Consider the following 24,456-nt stretch of genomic DNA (forward strand, 5'->3'; position numbering starts at 1 on the left):
CGGATCCCAGGCCAGTGTCTTTGTAAAAGCTTGTTTGTTTCTGTCACATGAACCTTGTGTCACGGTGTCACAGTGCGTCAGCAGGATCCTGCACTGCGCAGTGGCGGCGGCGGCGGCTCCAGGGGCAAAAACACAAGCGGACAACTTCTGAGAGATGGTAACGCAAATGACCAGTGTAGCTTTACTCATGCCCGAGACCACCACAGTCTGCTGGCTGTGCAGCTTGATTTGACGTGTGCTTTCTGTGGGCAGTGGCGTGTTGGCATGTAAAACGTGAAACGCCGCACAAACGCTGACAAGCACCAACGAATAACTGCTAAACTTGTGCTAGTTGCGTGAGAGTTGCACAATTGTTTATTCACGGATCAAGTTAAAAGTAATCTTACGTTTTGACGTGCGCACCGCAGTGCGTCTGGGGCACCTGACGCAGAATGTACCCTGACCAAATGTAGCGGTTTAAATTTAGTAACCCAGAGTATCATTTATTTATTTATTTTTGTGTGGGTGTGGGTGTCTTCCGGTTGAAGCAGACATTACGCTCGTGTGGCGAATTAAACTTATGAGACAAAAATAAGGACGTTATTAAAATATATACCAAGGCTGGGTGTGGTGTAAAATGGAATTATTGTCATCATTAGGAGAAAATTAGCGCTGCTGTCATGCAGTCCAGCAGGTAAAGGTGGGGGCCAGGTGTTCAAATAAACTCTGATTAGCCGAGACTCTACAGGTCAGGTACAAGCACTGAAAGACAAATAATTGTTTAAATTATTACATTTAAACATTCAAAGTAATGGTCAAAGCAAAACTGCAAACAGTATTTTGGTTCCAGTTTCTCTATTATTACATTTTGCTGCTTTTCTTTATCTTAGATTGTATCATACAGTATCATATTTGGAGTTGTTGACTTCCAAGCCCCCTGAAACATTATCCAGTGTCAGGCATTTATCACATTATCAAAAGTATGTAGCCAGTTGTTGATGAAGACATGATTGCAGGCCTTTCAGAAGCCCTGTAACTGAACCTGAGCTGCCAGTTATTAGAGATGATAAGGTGAAATACTTAACAGTAGCTAAACCTGTCAGTACAGACAGGCTTCCTTTGAGCTCCACTGCCATAATGTAATCAGCTGTTTGGACAGTTTGCTGTATCACTTGACAAAATACAACAATATTTGAACAGTTTCGAACAGAAAACATTTCCAGAAAGAAATTGATGTGTTATAAAATAATTGCTCCTTCTATAACTGAACACAGCTGTTCTACAGGTTCTACAAACGGCACCGTTTCTGGTGTTTTGTGCCTGCATTGTGGGTCTTTTCCATGTGGGCGCGACACCAGACACCCTGAGCTCTCTGGATTCATCTTTCTGTCAGTAAGTAGATCATAATGTCTCAGGGAACAGTGATCATAGTGCAACCACAATGACAGGGAAGCCATGCACCAAATGAACATGGAAGCAACAGAAGAATCTTTACTATTTGCCAATAGCAGCATTAGAACCTTTTTTCAACAAGTTGTTGCCTTTTCTGTCTGTACAAAATCTAATAAAATACTTTTATCTGTCTTTAATAAAGTGGCGGACTAGAAGTGATTTATCCAGAGCTGGACATTGATAAATGCATGATAATTCCAAAGGACCTCAGAGAGAAACTCAGTACTGTTTGGAAATCCCCACAGATTTACTTCTCTGGAGCACAGAAGGTAAAAAAGTGTGTGTGTGTGTGTGTGTGTGTGTGTGTGTGTGTGTGTGTGTGTGTGTGTGTGTGTGTGTGTGTGTGTGTGTGTGTGTGTGTGTGTGTGTGTGTGTGTGTGTGTGTGTGTGTGTGTGTGTGTGTGTGTGTGTGTGTGTGTCTCAGCGTATTTGTTGTGTATGATGAAGTGTCATAATCAAATAGTTCCTGCAGGCCAGCATTTACTTGTGAAAGTATTATATTTCCATGACTATGGGTTATCAAAAGAAAGAATGTTCAAACAGTAACCAGAAGAATTTATAAAATGTCACACAAAGAGTTTTAATGTTTTGTTTTGTTTTATGTCTTTATTTTTTCTGGGATGCCGTGAAATTTCTCGCTTTCTTCCTGTTTAGTCTATCCTCTTTGTGTAGTCACTGTTTGTTAAACATGCACATGCATATTTTTACCTCTAGAGTGCAGTAACAGATAAAGCAAGTCGTGTTGCTCCCTCACCACAGCAGACTATGAGCCGCTGCCACAATAAACAAAATGCTCATAATATTAATTAGCATTAAAAGGCATTTTACCACATTTCAAATTTGAGTCTAGACCACAGTTTTGAGCATCTATGTCACCTCTGTTGTCTCCCATCACCTGGACTAATTACTGAGGGAATGTTGTAATATCCATCACCAGAGGGTGGTGCTAGCACCTCATACTCAAAAGCCTCCTAATGAACAATGTTATTCCTGACCTCGCTTGAATGTTACACAGTTTACAATGTCAGAATTTGTTAAAAACAGTGTATTTTAATGATAACTCTCAATCCAACATTAATACTTTTAAAAGTTTAAATTACAGATGCATTAAAAAAAATAATTTATTTAAATGAAGCAAGAATGTAATTTGTTGGTGACAACATATGGACACTGGCAATGCATGAGAAGAAAAATGATGTTTGATACTTTTTACCACAAATGCTGAAAGGAGAAAGCAGGTTTGGAAAATGGAAATGTCAGGTCTTGAGTGTCCTGCATTGTGTTCCTCTTAAATTGCTTAATTTGTGATGCCAAACATAAAATCAACAAATATTTATTCAGATGACCAGTGTACTATTCACTTATTTATTTATTTTTTAATGGCCTAACTTCTGTGTGGTTTTATCAGCTTCAGATTGAGAGAGATTCCCAATCCTTAGAGCCTCTCTTAAAGTTGAAGCCTCTCTTAAATTACATCAAGTGCACAACAAATCCTATATCTGTAAATTGAAAACTTAAATTGAAAGCCACCTCGATTTAGGAGCTAGTTTATGAATTCCAGAGCTAAGCAGTCTAGCTTGAACATGATATATTGCCCTTCTCTTCCCCAAACTCCATTTGATCTATGGTCGTATTATCTGTAATGCTGTCTTACATGATTCTCTTTTATTGCCAGAATCAGTGTCAGAGAGAAAAACAAATTACATGTGAGATTAAATCAATACAAACTTTATTTACTGGGGTGTTAAATGTAATTCTCCATTTCTCCTGACACTATTGAAGCCTCAGATTGTTGTCTGTGGTTCTGTGCTTGGTCTGCTGGTCCACCACGCTTTCTGTCACCGTGCCATGCTGCCAGCGCTGCTGCTATTCTCTGCCACTCAGCCCTTGTGCCCAGTAGCAGGAATACAGAATAGTGGCCGCTCAGGCTCAAATCCACCCACTGTAACACCCACTTCATTACTGGACGGGATGTATGCCTGCTGAGTAATTGTAATGGAGCGCAATGGGCAGTGGTCCCATAAACCCGCCTCTAAATAGGTGCTCATGACCAAAAACAAAGCAATGGGCCATAAAAACTGCCGAGCTCTGTGTCCAAACTTCAGAGTAACGCATCAGCACTTGAACTTATGTGTTAGCAAAACCTGGCATGTTTGTTAATGAAGCATATTTACAAGTTCTAATTATCCTCAGACGCTTCACAAGAATCTCCAGTTTGATAATGGAATTAAACTATAACAGCATGGCTTGATTACAGTTTAGTCTTGTGAGAAAAAGTTAGTACAAAGAGCTAATGAAGGTTGGACCTGAGCATATTCATTCATGGTGAACATGTTTAGAAATCACTGTCCTGATCCAATGTACAGATTAAAGGCCACATTAAAGATTTACAGGACACAGAGCTTTGCTTGCAAAGAACAACTTTAGAAGATCAAAGTGTAGTCTGTTTTATTTCTGGTTGAAGAAGGTTGCACAGGGAAACATTTTCCACTGGAGGATGAAGCTAATGTTTGAGAGGAAGGCATAATATACTGTACTGTAGGTGTGATCAGAATTTTGTCACAGTAAATGTTGAATTCTCCAAAACACCATTTAAATGGGTTATACACAGGCAGAGCTATAAATAATTACTGTCATTCGTTCAAAGGAAACCTACAGATTTTGTAGACTGTAGTCCAAGTTATACTGTAATGTCCTAAATTACACAGCCCAGCAACCTTATAGTTAGTATCTTTGTGGTAATGAAGGTCATTACTCCAGTCAGAAAACCTTTGCTCCTTGCAATAGTCTCACACGCTGATCCATTTTCTTGGGAGTAAACAGAAACATCAGTTACCTTCTTATTTAAATCTAGCGTCAATCTATCAGCGTGACAGACCAAAGATATTCTTACTGAGCTAATCCAACAAAAATTCTCATATTTAACATATTCACTGTAGGAGCTGGTCTGGATGCAACCAAACCAATAGTGAAATACTGTTTGACCTCTGGGACAGACACTAAGCTTAGGACAGAAACACCTTTAAATTACATGCTCAGCAGGTTTAACATGAGGACTGGCATATGTTTTTTAATGTCCTTCCTGGTTTACCAAATCAAGGGCCAGTTTACCTTACAGCACTCTATTACCTGTAATGACTATTATTTTTTTAAGTATTCGTTTTTAATATTAGACTGCATCTGTGTAATTGTTTATTAGTAATGTGTATAAATGTAAAAAGATTGCATCTGCATTTTGTTCTATTTAAAATCTTTTAGTGAGTCAGTTTATTATTGTGTCTGCATAAATGCCAAAATGCTTTTAGGAAATGTTGTTTTACAGAAAAAGAACAGCCTCACAGGTTCTTAATATTGATAGAGACCCTTTGAAAAATCAACAAACTTGGCCAAAGGACAGAAAACCTTTTGAAATACAACGTTGCCCGCAGAAAAGATAAAATAAAAAATAAAAAACAGTGAAAATTATGAAGAACCCAAAAATAACACACACACAAAAAATGTCTGCTAGAAAAGGATTACATTATTGGCTACACGTCAGCTCATCCAGGTATACTTTTAGAATAACCGATGAATGTCAGAATGAGTTTCTACCTTATTTAATCTTCTTAAAGTTGTGTGTAACTGAGCCTGCAAACAGCTTGATTCTATGTATTTTAGTATGATCAAGGCTGTTTTTTTTTTCAATAATGAACTAATTAAATTAATTATTAGTCAGATAGTTGGCTCTCATGTACATTGGTAAGAGCATTGTTATGTAGGATTTCTCAACTAAAATCACTGACACTAACACCCTATAAATAGTTTTGAATAACGTGGAGTCTTGATTTGGATACAAGCATGCTCATCTTTCCTCAGTTTACTTGGTGTACATAACACAGGCCACAGGAGCTATCTTTACTTTAGAGTTACTCCAAAAGTGGAGACAGTTTTGTAGTTGTTGTTTTCTTTTTTCAGTAAGGACCATAGCCACAGGGCACATTCTTAGACATGGGGGATTTCAAAGCCTTGTTTTTGGGTAGACATTTCTTGCATCTGGTGGATGGAATGAGGGTTTAAACCATTACTGCGATTAGAGCTGCCTCACTATGATCTCTTGAGCTTGCTTACTGCTGCTAATAGCTGTTTCCTCTCTATTTCCCTCTATCTTTTTCTTTCTCGCTTTCTCTCTCTCTCTCTCTCTCTCTGTGAATGATTTTTATGCTTTGCTAAAACATGTGGGGGCGTTGAGAGAGGATTTAAATGCAACGATCCCCCTCCTCTTTTTTGGTGAATCTCAGCGTTCTATTCTGCAAGCCTCTGATGACGACAGGGCAGCTTTAAGCCTGGCAGTGCCCACGGCAGGCTGCCGTCTCAGCGCTGCCCACTCTCCTCTGTGTTGGCATGCTGGAGAAAGCGAGGGTGGGGTTCCTCTCTAACAGACCCTGTCATTCCTAGGAAAGCCTACATGTCCACCCATGCAGGATTCCTGATAGGTCTTCATGTTGGGGATGTGTAACCGCAAAGATAGGGATATTGTTTTCAGCAGGCGATGGACTTCATTCAGTGAAAAAGTCCAAGATGGATATTTAGATTAACAGACAAAGCACTTCTTTGAGCCTTTATATGACAGTGAGGGTCATCAAGTGAAACATGTACCGTAATATCCATCTAATTGCATATTCACTGCTGTCAGGTGGGAGTTTTTGGCTCTTCTGGATTAAATCAGTGTGTCTGGCCGAGATTCAGGGACTTTATTTCCTTAGCTAATGTTCCCCTTTGTCACCGTAACACCCTGTTAAGCTGACCCGTGTCCCACACCATTGAATCATTGCCCATTACTACTCAACATATATGATTCATGCAAGCTTTTGAAGAGGAAAGAATTATAGCATCCCGCTACCAGTAGTGCCGGATTGATTACCCATCTTCAGTGGAATGAAGAGAGGCAATAAACCTCCTAAGCCACCATCTCACATGGGAGATAAATATTTTCCACCTTGTGAGTCTGTGTCATACAGACCGCTACAATTGTAAGTGGCATCCAGTATTCATAGAAGGTGTTGCGCTGCAAGGTTTCATCTTTGCCCTCACTTGTCAGGCGTTTCTCATGCATTTTCCTGTTTCGCTAACTTTTATTACCTGTCTTCCTCCGTCCACTCAGCCATGCATTCACGTGTATACTGAGAGTTTACTTTATTTTTTTGAAGCTCTGTACCCTGTTGTAGCAGTAGCATGCTATTCCTGCATCTTACATCTGGTCTTAGAGTGTAGGCAGCAATACTTTTGACTCTGCTTGTGAGTAAAATATGATTTCTATTACCATGAAAATGCATTGTATTATCAATGGGAGGATAAGAGCAGATTAAGGAGGCTCTGGAATGCTCTTACAATTGACAATGGTCAGGTTTCTATGCAAGCAGCCGTGTTGGAGAAAATTATTTTCTACCACAAAAGCTTGGAGACAAGGAAGTGGTTCACCACGTAAAGCCAACTCAACAGAATCTGATGAGGTTGAATATGAGTTTATTTGCTCTGATACACGGGAAGTTTTTTTTTTTTTTTTGGTAAAATTTTGAGGGTCAACTCTTTTTACAAAACAATGTAACCAAGTAATAAAAATACAAGCATTCATTGTCAGGATAATTTAGCAAAAGCGTGGTGCAAATCTCCAGCATCAGACTATATAACTATAATGAGATTCATTAGTTAGATCTAAATTTGTGAACACTTCAGAACAGAGGCCCTATCAAAGACCTAGAGAGGCAGCAGGTCTTTAATAAAAATACCACCTGAACTGGTGCCTCCTCATTATTAGTCAGTATTCACACAGAAATTCTATCTTGTCAGTTCATATACATTGACGACAAGATCTGTTCAAACAGAGATTCATAATCTGCATGGGAAGTGTATCTGCTGCTGTGGATACTTAGACAAACATACAAGATTAAATTTCTATTTATATGATACACAGACACCTAACATTTGCCAGGGAATCATTGTAGGAACTGCAGACGACTCAGTCGCACCTTGGGAAAGTAAGAAACTTGTACGTTTTCTTGATGTGATCTGTCCAGCAGTGAGATGTCTGCAGTCCTGTGACACTCATAAATATCACATTGAAAGAAAAAAAACAATCCCTCTGCTCCTTGCAGTTTTCATTTAGTTTTATCCTGTGTGTTGAATGATCTCAATGAAATGTCTAGGCTTTTTGTTTTCTGGTTAAAGTGCTTTTTGACTAGATCCTTCCATTTATCAGGAAACTTAAGATGGAAATTGAACACTAAACTTATCTTTTATATATGTGTGTGTGTGTGTGTGTTGCACTTGAAACTGAGGTAATCAACTTTTTTCCTCTTTGATGGCTTCTTTTCTTTCAGAACTGAGTAACCACAAAGTTAGCAGTGATCATGTGTAGTTTTCTTAAGAACCAGATGCTTGGCTTAGTGGCATTTTGCCCAAAATGTTTTGTGCTTCTCATTTGTGGTCCGGCACAGGGTTTAGTTACAGTTGTGTCCAAATCCTCTGATTCACCTTCTTTAAGAACAGCTTCAGGGCTGCTCATAATGCTTAACTCTCCATAATGCCTTCCCCTTCATCTCCCCAGTGGTCTTATTGTCTTAACTCAGGATAGAGAGACAGAGTGTTAAGAAAAAAACAGGTTAATACACATTTGGCACAGTGAAAGTAAAGCATCTTTTACTTACACTGAATGGGATACACTCTATTCAAGTTTTTCTTTGGAGAATGTTTTTCATCTGATGATTCCCATTTCTCCCAACTTGTTTAGTTACCTTGTCAGTCTGTTTTTTTTTTTTTACTTACAGTTTTTAAGATATATTACCAGTGATTCATTTTGCTTTTGACATTAAAAGGCTGTCGCTAACGGGAGAAGCAGTCAGGTCCATTGATGCGTTGATTGATCTGAGAACAGGGGATGATAAAGCTGCCTTCATTGTCATTTTCCTGATCCTGTAGTTTGGAAGCAGTGAAAATGTTATGCAAATTATTTGTTAATCCCTTTACATTATTTGTTCCATTTCTCCTTTTCGTTTTCACACTCAATTTCTAGCACAGCGAGTTGACAGGCGGACACCCTCAGATTGCTTATTCTTGCAATAGAAGGAAAAAAACTTAGCCAACCATCACATTTAGAATATACATTCAATTCAGTTAATTAATTTGATGTGATTGATTCACCTGAAAGCCCTTCAGACACCGTACTTCATCTAAGAGACCTTCAACTTTAACCTCTTTCTCTTCATTTATGTGTGTTTTCTCAAATGTTTCTACCAGCAGATTACCGGTGTCTCAGGAAAAACATTGATCTGCATAATTAAAGCTATAATATCAGCATAAGCTGGATAAGATAGCTGAGTCTAAGCTGAGAAAGCTGTCGCACATGAAACTGTGTCCAGTGTTTTTTGAAATAGTTTTGTTGTCCCAAAGGTTGGTGTTAAAAATAATAAGAAAGAGGTGGGATGGTCTTAGATTCAAGAAGCTTAAAATGCAAAATCTTAAATAAGCCCAATTTTCCCTAGCCAATCCCGTTGCATTTCGGTGGGTTTGTGTTGATCGTCTCAAACTGACTCATACCGCCCCTCCCCAAATAAAAACACTAGAGATTTACGTGGCTTTGCAAAAAATTTATCTAGACAGTTATCCAGCTTAATCTTCTTAACATATTAAAATGATTTGCTTTACCCTAAAGTGGCTGAAGCTGCAAGCTCACCGCCCCTCATGGCACTAAGACCTGAGAGACATTGTGGACATCTTCCAGTCTTGAATAAAAGAGAGGTGGGCAGAAGTCAACCTGCTTCTCAGCTGCTGAGCTGTGCATGTCCCCGCTGTGTGTCCATTTTATTTATTTAATTATTTATTTTTTGTTCTGTTATTAGTCCAACTGTTGCACTCAGTCAGTGTTCTTAGGCACATGGCTCTGCCAGTACTGCCCACACTGTGGTGTGGAGGTGTGGAGCTCTCAGCTTTTGAGCTGAACTGAAAGAGCTCTCTCACAGAGTAGGTGTTGGCAGGATGCTTTGTGTCTTTCTGTGAATGTCATGAGCGGTATGGATAATGAGAAAACTGAAATGAAGGCATGATTTATCTGGGTGCCAACTTTATGCCAGATTGCAGATTTAGGCATAATCACATAGACGATGTGCTTAACCTTTTCTTGAGACGTGACACAAATCTGAGAATCAGTTGTGACGTTTACAATGTGCTTTTTTTCTTAAAGGACCACTGCACATGCTGAGCAGCTAAAAGGTCTTGGTCAAACCCTGCTAATGTCCTCATTTGTCACCATGCTCTGTAGATGTGCCTTCAGGCAATCATTTTGCTAGATCGCATCACTACAACTGTAAGTTTACAGTTGGGGACATTCATGGTAGCTGAAGCCTCATCATGGTATTTAGCTTAATGTCAGTCGTAGTTAAATCAGACATGATGGGGTCAAAGTTAATGTGGTTGTGCTACAAGCATAGTTTATTTTATTCAGAGTGGTTTACAAATGTTTTTAATGATAAATAGCAAATAAGTCTGAGAAAATCTTTTGAAAGACCACAAAACTTTTATTTAAGTTTCTCAATGTGCAGTGTTCTTGGATTGAATTTCTCTTGTTTAATGCTCGTGCTCATCTGACAACTTGCTAGTAGTTCTTTACAGCAGGTTTTCCCAGTCTTTCATAATATTTCGCTGGATTGCAGTTAGTTTTTACATTCTGAGATACAGTATATTACATTCATGCATATGAATTACTCCACTACGGCTGCATATGCTGCGTGAGTTACATCCAAACAAAAGCTAAAGAATTCAATTATATCACATGTTTAATACACTGTGTATGTTTCTTTTAGTGCTGCAAGTAATGATTATTTTCACTAGTGGCCAACTTCCCAATTAATTGGTTAATAATTTTTGTGTTTTATTGGTAACAATGTCATCTAAAAGCCACAACCTAAACCCAAATTTATCTTTCTGTCGGACTGTTTGTAAAACATATGTGTCAAACAGTATAATTATGTTATCAACATGAATAAATGATCATACTGTGTATCATTACTGTGTAACAAGTGAAGTAGCTGAAAGTAAAACCTGAACTTTAACATAATCACCTCGTTCTCTCTATGCATGGACGACATCCTATTATTGAAAACGTACTCAAATAAAATAAACCCTGGAGCAGCACTGTGCAAGAGAACACACTTTGGCTTCAGACAGTGTTCAGACTCAGAATAGTTTCTTAAGATGGTGTGTATCCCTGTACCTGTGATGTACTGCATCGTAATGATTTACCTATAATGTATTTCTTTCAATGTGTCCACTTATTAGGATAGCTCATAAATTAGATGTAGTGTTTTTCTCTGTCTCTTCTCTTATTCAAGCTGACAGGTACTTAACCTCTTGTGCTGGGACTGAATGTCTGACAGATGTTAAAATCATACACTGAGTCTGTTCATACAAAATATTGTTGAACGTAGCACAGCTCCACACAGACAAGCACTTCAAACAAGCTATGAGTGGTTGTTTCTTTTCTTATCACAGAGAATAGGAGAAATTGATTGGAACTGGGAGGCTTAGGACTGGATTTTCCTCAACCATAATATTTTTCTTTAACAACTGCAGCTTAAATTTAGATTTTTTTTTTTTCTGGCTTTGTTTTTTATTTCTTTGTCCAAATCCTATCGAGTGGTGCTTCAGGTTTTTCCTTGAGTAAAAAGTTGATATTGTTGTGGGGAGGGAGAAAAGGACTTTTTTTCATGTGTGCAGGAATGTAGATTTCTTCCCCCCGTGAAATCCTAATTGTGCCTTGGAGGGCTGGTAGGGTATCTCTGCTCAGCTCAGCTCAACAGGATTTGTGTCTGTGTATGTTAGAGTATGTCTCTTAGCTTGAATGCGGATATAACCCTTTCATTGCAAAAGCTGCTGATTTTTCATATTTGTCGATAGGCTGATCCTGTGCATCTGTAGCTTTTTGTGAAAGACATTGAAAGTTTTTTCAGGGAAGCTCTTATATATTAATTTTTTTTCCTCAGAAATTTGATATTTGGTAAGTATTAATTAAAATAACAAGTGGACCTCTTTCTGTGGATCAACCACATCTGAAAATGAAGCTCCTGACAGCAGGTCTTGTCAATAGTGTGTGGTGAGACTGAGAATATACGTTAGGTCAAAACTAATGGCTGTCCTGTGTGCTTCTTGAATTATTGCTGTGCATTTATCTATGCAAATCCAGGATAAGATCCTATCTGCCTGCAGCAACATATCCCCCTGGATTTGGTGTATGTGAGTTAGGCAGGTTATGGTTGACAGTCAAAAAGGAATTGCAGCAACATATATGCGAAGATTATTGCTGTAGTCATTAATTGTTGTTTGAAAGGGGATTAGGATTACCAGTCCCGTGGAACACAAACACCTGTCCTTCCTCACATCTAACATTGTTACTTCAGTTTTCCTTATTTCAGTATCAGTACAAGTTGGCAAAATAAAAAAGGCTGATTTATTCAAATGAATCATCAGCGCTGGAAATGATTCAATATGTGCCACATTCAGATGGGTGATATATTATTCCCTTGGGGAGAGGCAAAGATGGAGCTGTGGAGCTGTTTTATTTGTGCTGTCTTTATCAGTGTGTCAGGCAGAGAGGCTGAGCTTGTTCTCTATGAATGGACGAGCCCTTGAACCATAAACCTGTACCTCCTCTGATAACAGTTTCTACATTGTGATATAAGTGCCATTCTCTGAGATGTCCTCTCTGACAGTGCTAAATATATCAACGTACACAAAATGATCTGTCAGAGGAATTATTTTATTTCAACCAGTTATCCAAAACTAAGGATTTTCAGTGCTGCGTGTGCAGTGTGTGTTTTTGATGACATTTTGCGGATTTAGTAAAGGATTCAAAGGAAAGCACAGTATTGTGTTAGCATTTCATCAAGCGTTGGCTGTGCGTGCTCTTAATGATAAACATTTCTACTGTACATTACCTTGTCCTGTAAGTCATTTAATGATATTTCTGCTGCTGGGACCTCAGACTGCTCTGACGTCTGAGATTGCCACATCTTCTAAGGTGATAAGAGTGCTCCCTGATTTATTCAGAGCCCGTGTGATGACATGGCCCTGATTGTCAGACGGGTGGGCTGGTGACACTGGAACACAGACGGTGCTTGTCTGTTTGAAACATTCAGTTTCAAGCTTCCAAGCCCTGGGCAGTCCTCTCTCCCAGTCTCCCAACACCCAGCTTCGCCCACTGAAACAAGACTCTTCCATACTGGAAAATCCGGCCCTGTCAACTGGCAGTCTGGACTAGGTTCAGCCCACACGCCAAGCACCCCCCACCACCACTTCCACCCCTTAATAGGCACTAGAGTTTGCCACCCCATGTAGATGCCTTTTGGTCGCCATCCATGGATGGCGTCAATAGCATCTTCCTACACGACAGTGACTGAACGGAGGGCACAAGAAAATGTGGGAATAATTTACACTTTCTCACTGTACTACCATCAGAAACCATAATTAATCATGATAGAAAAAATGTGGAAGCCATCTTGGCTGGTGAAACACACAGTGCCTGTGAACAGCCCTGACACCTTTAACAGCTCTCATGGCCAAATAGGAATGGGTGTCAGAGTGCTTACAACTAAGCTCCCATCATGGCAGCATGTATCCCATCCTCTTCAGAATTGTGTCCGCTGTATGATCCTTCTCCAGGAAGTGTAACTGTTGTCAGCCGTTTGTGTATTTTATTTAAATAAAATGCAATTGTCTAGGAAAATGTGTCCTGAAGTGTCAGATCAATCACCATAGAGAGCATTTAAAATTAAATATACTGATAATATGTTTGCAGCTTTCACTCCTCTGATCTTGTCATCTTCTCATCAAAATTAGTTTCCATAAGACCGAAATGGCTGCAAAAATAAAATGTGATGATCCAACTTTGAAAGCTCTTGTCATACTGGGGGGTCTCAAGTTACATACACATTGCACATAATCCCAACAGAGCTTTATTATTTTACTTTTCATTCTCCAAATTCCCCTAAGTGCTTTTAGAATCAAAATAGTTGGTTTAGATTCCCAAATCCTGGTGAAGTAATTAGAATGTGCTCACCATTAACTTTTATAGGCTGCACTTGTTGGTAAAATAGCAGATCTGTGACTCTAAGTATGTGACATGCTTGACAGACTAATTATGGATATGAGTCCAGTGCTGTAATTTGCCCTGTTTGACTGTGTTGTGTTCTCAGCAGCCAAACTACATGACAAAAATATTTCCCTCTTGCCTCATTTAGCACGGGCTGGATCTGAGGCTCATATCCCAGCGCCTCGCTGCATATTACTTCAGAGTACCTGTTATTGGTAGTTACTGTGTTTGAGCATGTGCATTTGCAGAAATGCTTTCATGGCAGTGAGTAGGTGTATGTGTGTAAAGCCACCACTAGAAAGTGTTGAAAGCCTCAGCTAGCAAGATCGCATCCAGGGTGACTAATAAGCTTAACATGAGCACGGCTGTGTTCGCAAGCATGGCGCGGTGAAAGAAGTCTTCAATGTTGAGAGAAATGCAGAAATGGTTCCTTAGGCTGCTACTAATTCCTTCACCCCCCTCAAGCTCCAATCAGACTGTGAACCATCTTACTGTTAGCTATGGCTTCATAGCAGTTCCAAACTGCACTGCAAAAGTACAAGGCTTTACAAACAGTTCAGGAAAAACTGCATTTAAACATTTCCAGAATTCATCAAAGAGCTGTTTCAGAGGCCAAAATAAACAGATTGTTTATGAATTTTCACATGCATAGAGCAGTTTTATTTATGTGCAGTATCTAAAGGTTGCAAATAGTATTGCATTGTCTGTGTCTACCTTCTGCCGCATGTTAATTTGATTAAAATATAGTATTTTGTTGCATGTTTGTATGTTGAAATAGAAAAACAGGGTTAATGTGATTATGTAATTATGTTGTGTGTTTCATATTCTGCTGTGATTCCTCTTGAACGGCTGCCTCCTCATAGCTCACTCACTCCTCTCTGTGCTTGGCTAACTAGCAGGAATCCAGTAGCTGCATTGTATTTAGGCCTAGAATATGCGTTTGCATCCACATGTGACTTTTCTTTGACCATGTGGCTCCTCAAAGTGTGGATTTATAAGGCACTTCACACTCCACTCCTGTGTGGGAGGGAGGCTGAGTTAAAAATAGGCAGGTTTGGAGGTAGTGAGCAGCCTGCACTGTGTGAGGCTCTTAAGAACATACTGAGTATTGGCATTCTCTTTGCATATCATTTATACGTGTCAATAATCAAACTGAATGTTAAAGCAGTTACTGTGGTTGTCACTGGCTTCTGTGATATTCCACGTGTCATCTTGTGCAATCGTCTCAAAAGCATCAGTAGCTTTCAAGTTGGCATGCAAGTGGCAAGTGGCCGTCACATTGTTTGTCACTGGGTTCCCTGCCCAAAATATCCAACATATCAAATGAATGTGCCTGGATTAGATTCAATTTTCACCAGTAAAGACAGTCCTATATTATGTACCTCACAGAAATCTCAAGGAGGTCGTTGGGGTTGATGATGGGTGTACAAAGTGGACTACTGGAGACTAGTATCGTGTAGCTGTGTGTAAGCAACAAAAGCATTGGTTATGATTATGTGAAGGAGCAACTTGCTGTGCTTTTTCTCAATATATTGCCAAGGGCTTTTGTACTAAAAACAATGGATACTACACTTCCCAGATTGCAACTAAATAACGTTAGGTTTCATTTATTGAGCACTTGAAACCTGCAGATGTGAGAGGTCATGCGTGGTTATGTGTATAATGAGAAAGTTGTACTGATGTAGTCCACTACTATCCATATGGTTTCATGTCTCCTTAGTCATAACAAGACTGTGTTTTTAATCACTAAAACAATGAGGTGCGTTGTCTAGATTCCATTTAATTCGTTTTTTTTCCTTGCTGTATTCTTCTGCTCTTTATGATTATAATCTATAATGCCGTACGAATGAACATTGAGTTTTTAAAGCGTCTGCTGATAGGAGGTGTTTGAAGGTGTGGGGGGGGTTAATGTTGGTGAACTGTAGGTGAGTGTCATAAACCCCCTTCCTTTTCCATCTCATCTTTGGGTCTGCAGCCCACCACTCTCTACCCAGGATTCAATTACTGTTGCCACACTGACCCCTGACCTCTCTGCAACTAAGATGAACCTCATCTTCTAACCCTGACATTGGTACCACAGTGAACCTTCCTTATCGCTGACTTTTCTTTCCTATCCTTATTACCTTACTACTTTGTCCTCATGATAAAAGTGCGCACATGGAAAGTAAATTATTCATTGTTGAATTTAAAATACTGTTTGGTTGCAAATTTCATCTGAGATTAATTTTCTCCATCATCTGACAGATTTACATCTACCCCCACAGTTTCTGTTTTTCTGTATTTACAGATCGATCTTTCAACCTTGCTTTAAGCTGCAGTCGATGGTTGTTAAGCCATTGGCGTCTCCTAATCACAACACAGATACCTGTTAATTACCAAACGAGTTCAAGTGTTTTTGCTACTTAAACAGGGATTTGGGATCGACGTGTTGCGTTGCCCCGGGTCCAGTGGTGAACACTGTTGACCATTTAATGAAACACTGTGAGTTCTCTGCGCAGAGGCTGAAGTAGATGAAGAGCGGGGAGGATAAAGCTATGTGTATAATAATAGGCAGCAGCACAAACGACATTGTTTGCTATTGGGTCAGGGATAAAGCATGAACTTGTAAACTCACAGAGGGGCCTCTCCTTACTCCCCCCCTTCTCGCTAACTCACTTTAGCCCTTCTTGGTGTCATCAGTTAGCAAAGCTGAGCTTGATAGCCAAGGCAGCTCTACAAGAGCAGCGATTAGACATCCCTCTAATTCTCATCCCCAGCAGAGTTCACACAAAGGTAAGCCTGTAGTTTACATCCTGTGAGACACTGGTCTTCCCCTGCCTTTGTTCTTTGCTGTCTTCTGTTTTGCAAATACTGGTCAATTTATTCCTATTAATACAGACTGAGGGTTTGTCATCTCTTGAAAACAACATTATAGTAACCATATTTTGAAATAAACATTACAAAACTGCAGTTATAGTCGAACAGGCCATTTATGCTTCAGTACAAAAGTCTCTCCTCACTCTCGATAGGTGTCACTGAGGAGAGCACCTAATCCTTTCCTCTCTAACACTGACTAGTGGCTAGGACAGAGGTGCCCCTGTCAGCTGCAGGGTTTATTTCAGCGTCCCGGCATCTGAGGTGTAGTCCCAGTGGACTGTTTTGCTGTGATCACAGCAGGCAGTGGGAGGTTAATCCCAAGAGAATGCAGGCTCAATCTGCCCCCACCTCCAGCCTGCACCCGAGAGCCTCACATCCTGTACAATGGCCCAGTAGAGCTCTGTGGTGTTTGACTGACACCTACCCACCTACCCAGATTTCACTTCTGCTCTGAGCTTTTAGATGATATTATATTTTTAAAGTTGTCTATATACAATTACACAGTATAACAGCGTGGGCAGCTGACCTCTCACCAGTTTTATGATAATCTAAATTAGGTAGACAAAAGAGAATAAGCGCGAAACAGGAACATTAACACAATTTGAAATCTTTAAAGTTTTACGTCCTAAAAATCTATTAAATGAAATCTCTACAGTGATAGATTTGATTAGCAGCACAGTCAAATTAAATCTAAATTTCTAATTATCATCAAGGCTCAAATGTGAAGTTTCTTCATTAGAATTAGTGATTAATACTAATAAGGTGGGAACTCCAACATGTTTTTGGTCCAGCTATGAGAATTAGCCCTATTAAAACATGTTTTGATATACATTTACTTTGTTCGAGCCCTGATAAATAATTTCAGATGGTGGAATATGCATCTGTTTTTCCCTGGAGTCTTTCGCACATATCTGTGCGTAATTAATGTGGATTTTGACAGATGGAGAAAAAAAATGTCCTTGTAAGAGAGAAGGGTACATGCCACAATGTGTGAAGTGCAAGCATGGAGAGAGCTTCTTGTATTATTTGCTGCCCGTGCCAGCTGGACCAGCCAGATTCTTACAGGTAGAAATTGAAGCTCTAAATATATGCAGAAATCATTGAAATTCAGTGCCTGCAATAAATAGGGCATGTTTTTGTTGTAACAGTTGGAAGTAATTGTGAAATGTTCTTCATGTTGTTCTAAATTTGGCTTTATGAAAACTAAACCTGTTCTATACAGTGCATCTCCATCCATGGTAACTTTCGTGAAATATCCATTAAAGTGCCATTGCTTTCAGTGATAATTGTGACTGGAGGTCATTTTTAATTTAAATGCTTGAAATTGCCTTTGAGTCTCTGTGTGTGTGTGTGTGTGTGTGTGTGTGTGTGTGTGTGTGTGTGTGTGTGTGTGTGTGTGTGTGTGTGTGTGTGTGTGTGTGTGTGTGTGTGTGTGTGTCTTGTTTGAAACCATGTTATTTCTAAATGCATCGGGCTCTGACTTTAAATATTAGTGTAACTACATTATCACAGTGTCTTTGCCTGGTAGCAAACATGTACAAATGAGGATTACAACTCTTCAGAAGGCAACAGGTCATGGTTGGTAAGCTGCCCGGGGGGGTCACTGATATAGAGTCACTTTTGACAGGCTGTGGAGGAGGCTCTATTGTTGCTGGTGTGTCTGGATATTACCTGCAGGCACTATCACTGAGACTACAGTATTATCCTATTATTAGGCTTAGTTGTTTACGCTTATTACTTCTTGTCAGGTAGGCAGAGAATCCTTTGGAAAATGAGCATCTGCAGAAAAATACATGACTACTTCTTTATCTCACTCAAGTACATTAGCTTAGGAAAATTTCAGGGGCCTTTTTAAGAATGTCTTGATGGGACACAACAAACAGAAATTAAAGATTTATGTTTACAGTGGAGAATTTGATTCTGATGAAATGTTTCACCGCACCATAGAGCGTGTTGTTTGGCAGTGGAAGAATGTCACAAATGCTGCATCTGCTTTATACTTATTAAAGCTGATATCATTATGGTCCTGTTTCACTTCAAAGTACATATACAGTATCGGGACATCATGGATTGAAACAGCCTCGGTTAATGTCTCTGTTTGTAGAGGAAGTGAACAAAATAAAAAAAGCCCATCATATGGTCTGGCAGATTTTGGGCACCAGACCAGGGATGACAAATGTGCTCTCGCAATAATTCAATCTGCTCTCATAATTCTCTAACTTTTAGGGACAGACAGAATGAAAATTTTTCGGCAATTAAGCCGCCAAGTCAACGTCCAATAACTGTGATCAAGTGTTAGTTAAGATGTTTTTTCTCTCACTTTATCTATTGACAGATTGGGGCTTATAAAGATACTGGGTAAGTGGCAGAAAGTTACTGTGAATATGTTAACGAGAGGAATTGGTATCACATCCAAAACGCTGCCATTTTATTGATGTCAGAGAAATGATATTGGGTTGAGGGTATAACAAAGAGACAGAGCTTCATTCTGCTACAATAACGTGTTTACTGTAGTCTGACATTAGCACCGTTACAAAGCCTTTAAGGATTGTTGTCTTTTTTGGACTTTTTTGTATCTTGCTTCGCATGAAGTTTTTTTTTTTTAGCTGAAGTAAGTTATGATAATGTGTCAAGCCAGTGACATGCAAAACCAGCCCTCTGTTAGCGAACTCTGTTGTGAGGTTTCTGTATCTGGTTGACAACACAAGCAACTATAGAAAAAAACAAGCTGCACATTTTATGAATAGAATGAAATGAAAGCAGCATGTTTTTAGGTACAATAAATTAAGAAAGCAAAGGGAAGCATCTGTTTTGAAGTATTTCAACAAGGTATTGTCAAATGCAGAGATGGCTGTCAAGCCTTGGGCAGTGTGATGCACAAACAACACATGGCTGCATTTAGAAAGCGAAAGGGATCAGACTGCTGTTACCAGAACTGCCTCTGGGCCGATAAAAATGTGTGTGATGCTATAGTAAAGCCTTGTTGTCTGTATTAAAAGCAATAATATATGAATCTTCTGCTGTTTGCAGAAACAATTGTATGTTCTGGTGATGGTTGATCCTGATGCTCCAAGCCACGCCCATCCCACGTCTGCCTTCTGGAGGCACTGGCTGATCGTGGACATACAGGTACAGTAAGTCTGCAAAAACCTTGCTCGCACCTACTAGCAGCCTCAAATGTTTTGGAAATGGTGACACAGACCACATTTGTTATTGGATTAGGAACTCAGATGGGGCAAATCTATAAAGTTGTATTTTGATTTTTTTTTTCCTTGAAAATTGTGCATTTTCATAATCTTGGGGTCTCACTTGGCATGCCTCGTGTTTACATCTGCACTAGGGCCGATCGCAAGGCTGAAAAATTATGAATGGTTTTTAAGCCTAACTTGGTGAAAAAATGATGCCAAGTTCAAAAAATGTTAATTTTTCATATCATGTATCTTGTGCAATAAATGCCTGTGACAAAAGTGTGGGAGTAAGTCTTTCTAAATGGCTGTGAAAGTTTGCAAGGCCCTGTCAGTAGCAATTTCCCTCTACTGCAGAGAGCCTGGGACGTGTCAATGCAGGCGTGTGAGACTGAGATTGAGGAGAGCAGCATGCGAGGCGCACACTCTTTCTCCCATAGAGCTCCAGTCCCTCAGCTCCCCCTCCAGTGGAGGGATCTTGGCAGAGTGTCCTCCCTTCATCTGTTCCCCCAGGCAGAGCAGCTCCCCCAATGATCCACACTTCTCCATATTTTACACCCCCGAAATGGGCACAGCTCCGATCCCCTTATTTCTCTTCATATTTCTCTCCTTTTTATCTATTCGTTTGTGTGTTTTCACATTCTTGCATACCATCGCCAAATGCGTGTTGAGTTGTTGATTGCCTCAAATATTTGGAGGTTTGCAGACATGTTATAATCCCGCGGGAACCGGGAGATCAACCCAGTAGATTAAGACTAGTGGTCTGAAAAACAACCACACAAAGACGCTTCAGCTATGTATCACTGCTCCCATTTCATCTTGTAAAGCGTTGCTGTACACTAAGTAAATGCCACATTGATTCAAAGATCTAAATCTGATGCGTTTGGGGTATATGTTCCAGGGAACCTACTGTACGATAGGTACAAATTCAGAATTTTGTGATTCAGCTCATTGGCGCTGCACTTAAGAGATTTATGAAACCACATTCCTGCCTGCCTTTAAGGATCTGTGAATATTTGCCTCATATCACTCGCATAATGCACATCAATGATATACAAGACAACAAGTCATTTACACTTCATAAAATTACATTAGGCTTCACCTTTGCCTCTTATTTTAAGCCCATAGAGTCTATATGGCCGCGTCACCAGCTGTGAATAAACAAATGTCTTTCAAGTACTCAGACACACTACATTCTCTCTAGCAATTCAATTTCCTGTCACTTGTGTGGGTGTTGACCTGCGTTGCCCATGCAGGGATTGGCCAATGTGACGGGATGTTTTTCCGATTGTGACTGGTGGTTGGTCAGAAGGGTTAATGGGCCTTTTGAGTGATACGAACCCTTAGTGGGAGGTGTTTAATTGACCAGGGTGGCTGGGTGACATCACACAACCTCAGGTTTTTATTTATTTATTTATTGCAAAGGTGATGTGAATGCGTTGGATTTTGTAAATTTGATACCAATTTCTGTCACTTTATGATTAAATACACAGAGTAGCCTTTATATAATGTGGGAAAAAAGACTGATGTGTAAATATGATGACAAGTGAGTCATTTGTTCTTTGTAATTTTATTCCTTCTGTATATCAGGTAAGTTCTACTATAATAACGCCTTTAACATTTGAATCGCTACTTTTGGCAATTTGTTTGATTGCTGATTGTTTTGTAAGGCAAAATAGTTTATTTAGCTCACATGTTAAAAACATACATGTGACTCACAAGTCACATGTGTGTTTCGACAAATAGATCAGTGTTTTGATTTTTACTCATCAAAAGCATGAGCTGTGGCCACCATATTAATTTCAGATTAACGTATACATTAGTCCACGTTTTGGCATTCTTGGCATACATTTCATATGGTTTCCATTCATAGTGGGTTTTCTTAACCAATGATGAGCTTCACTTATGAACGTAGAAAACTTCCCTAATTCAACAAGGAAGTAAGTCGAGTAAGTTGTTGTGCTAAACTAAACTGCTACACAAATGTACTAAGTCTCTGATTGAGCGAGCAGTGGTAACACAACAAGGACACACTGGACTATATTGTGTTTTCTAGACCCACTCATCTTCATTCGAGCTGTATTATGTACGGTAGCTAGTTCTTCTATTTAAAAAAAAAAAACACGTGCTGAGGATCCCCTCAATATGTGTCAGCCATGCAAAAAACCCTCTTGAACCACAGAGTGTTTGAGAGCCGGATATTTGTTGCCACATATTATACAGTGCCTCACATGCATACAGCATTCATCCACAATTACAATGGGGAGCTGGAGAAGCAGGATTTAGCAATATCTCTAAAAACTGGCAGAGCATTTTCTTTGCATTGTTATGTTACATGAAAGAAGATACAGTCTTGAGTCTGACATATCTGCCCTACAAACACAAATAGCAGTAACTACTCAACAGCTAAGGTTAAAAAGACAGCAAGTTTTCAGGTCAGCTGGGTAGAATGTGTAGTATCTATATGATCAGATACTTTCATTTTTAGACTCTGTTTTTCTCACAGTAATATCATATGGAACCCAGATAAAACATAGACTTATTCAGATGCTGAGATGGCTCTTGTGTTTATTCTTTGGGACTTATTTAAGTGGTGTAACGATGTAGATGTGATCCCAATTGTTCAAATACGGTACAGCAGGACACATTTAGCTTTAGCCCTCGTGAGGTGTGTCTACCTCACCAGCTAACTTTAACTGGATTTGGCTTTCCTACTTTGACTATTTGGTTTGGCTTGTAGCTGTTTTTCTTGAAATTATACATTTATATATCACAAAAAGAATTATATGTTAAAACAAATGTCAGTCACAAGTCAGACTCTGGCCTTAAGTACATTATAACACTAAATATGTAGTTGCTGCATTTTGTCTTTGTAAGCCAGAAATGTCTCACCACTGCCATCTCACCACAGTATTTTTGGTCCTTTAAGTGTCAGATCTTTTATTTAACGTACTGTATCACTTATCACATCATTACTTACTGACTGCCAAGAACAATTTTCTCCAGGAATTAAGTGTAAACTTTGTGGCTGGTTGTCTCGTTTTCTCCCACCAGCTGTCCAGTTTCTTTTAGAAATCGCATTATTAGATGCTTTATATGCATTTTCATTGCAACTGCCCATTTTCACTGACCCCTTGAGTTACAGAAACAGTAATTTAGAATCTCCTGCAACACACTCCGTGTTTTACATCAATTATGGACAATTACCAAAATAACCATCAACAGATTGTTGTCTCGCTCTCGAAGTCGAATTCCAGATTGTGAGCCTCTCCCTCCCTCTCGCTGCTCTCCCAGAGTTTAAATCAATGCAGATGTTCCGGTATGGTCTCGCAGCGATAATTACTGTAACAAGCAAATCATTAGTATCTGAATAGAGGCAGCTTATATAAATACAGCACTGGGTGTTACTTTTACTTGTTAATACTTATTCTCTCATTATAGTTTTGGTGGTTTGTGAGTCAACATGATGCAATATGAACTTGCAGAACAGTGTAGCAGTTAATGCTCCTGCCTGCTCTGAGAAAAGTCAAGGTGTTCATTATTGCTGTAAAATCCCATTTAAAGCGAGTTGTACAGCCTTAGGTTTTTTTATGGATTTTCTCTCAGTTTTTATAATGTAAGAAGTTTCTCTGCTCATGATAGTTTTCTGACACACTTAACTTTTTCTAATAATATGCAGATAGATAAATTGTTATAATTACTTTTTGCAGTTTTTATGAAAATGTATTTTTGTACAAATGTATACTTTATGCAGAAGAAGCAAAACCATTATGGCCTTTCGATTTGTTATTGTATGGAAGTATTAGCTTTGTTTCGTACATTTAAATAAATATGACAAGACCTATTGTAATGTTCAATATAGTTCTCCAGATCCAGATTAATTTGAATAAGATCTGTAGATTGGCAGCATCAAATATACTGTATGTTAGCTTCCTTTCAGTGGTTAATTCAAGGACAGTTGGACAGTTTAGTACACAATGTACTGTGCTCATGTTCATTATTATGGTGCATAAGGGATATGCATGCTTTAACATCCATCTCTGTTGTAACAGCTCCCAAAGGGGGGACAGAGCCTGTGTTCTGCTGCTGGTCAGGCAAATATCAGACCAGCTGGCTTTGTGTTTGTGAATTCTGTGGCCTGCAGAGATCGTCTGCTCCACACCTCAAGATGTCCTTTAACTGCAAACTATTAGGCGTGTAACTCCTCACAGCATTTCAAAGTTTAGCTTTTATTTTCATCCACTGACCTTAACAAACCAAAAGCTAAAACAGATTGTTCATGCAAACAAATGTTGTTTGCTTAACTTTTGTTATAATGAAGAAGTGCTCCGTGACAACTTGTGTCATGATATAGCTCTTTTATTAGCATTGTATAGTTTTGTGAACAACAATAGTTCACGTCACAGAGGAATAAGCCATATCATTTTGTGGCTGCGCAAACAATACTTACTGGTGTTTGTTTAGTTTGAGTCTTTTCAGGAGCTCCTTTCATAATATGAGTCACGAAAAGACAAATTGACCACCAACTTATCCTTAAAAACGTCAGCCAGAACACTCCTCAAGTCATGTATGGACTGTCCTTTGGTCTTGTCACAGAGGCATTTCTGCACATACACCAAGTGGACTAAAGTATATGTCTTTATCTTGTTAAGTTACAGTTGATGTCAAGTTTTGAAAAAATGGTCTCAGTTGAAGATCATTAGTGTCTGAGCAGCAGCAAATGATAGTTCTGAGTGTTGAAATAACATTTTTAACCTCTGCAAGAGCCTTAGAGTTTGTTTTAGCAAAATACCTATCCAATATTGCAAATAAACATACATAATTGCATTGTTCTTTATCCTGTAATTATCCCTGCTGTGGCATGTT

General features: G+C 39.2%; 1 protein-coding gene across 2 annotated transcripts in view; it reads left to right on the plus strand.

Annotated features, from left to right (window-relative positions):
* Window positions 1-22: 22 nt before the first annotated feature.
* LOC137135878 (phosphatidylethanolamine-binding protein 4) overlaps window positions 23-24,456 on the plus strand; it is a 47,147-nt gene continuing 22,713 nt past the window's right edge. For both annotated transcript variants that reach the window (XM_067520593.1, XM_067520594.1), the window contains exons 1-4: window positions 23-157; window positions 1,265-1,371; window positions 1,574-1,700; window positions 19,436-19,534. In XM_067520593.1, coding sequence (XP_067376694.1) covers window positions 155-157; window positions 1,265-1,371; window positions 1,574-1,700; window positions 19,436-19,534 — 336 coding nt within the window. In that variant the 5' untranslated portion in view covers window positions 23-154. The remainder of the gene's footprint in view (window positions 158-1,264; window positions 1,372-1,573; window positions 1,701-19,435; window positions 19,535-24,456) is intronic.

Source organism: Channa argus, chromosome 11 (genome assembly GCF_033026475.1).
Source record: "Channa argus isolate prfri chromosome 11, Channa argus male v1.0, whole genome shotgun sequence".
Classification (NCBI taxonomy): domain Eukaryota; kingdom Metazoa; phylum Chordata; class Actinopteri; order Anabantiformes; family Channidae; genus Channa; species Channa argus.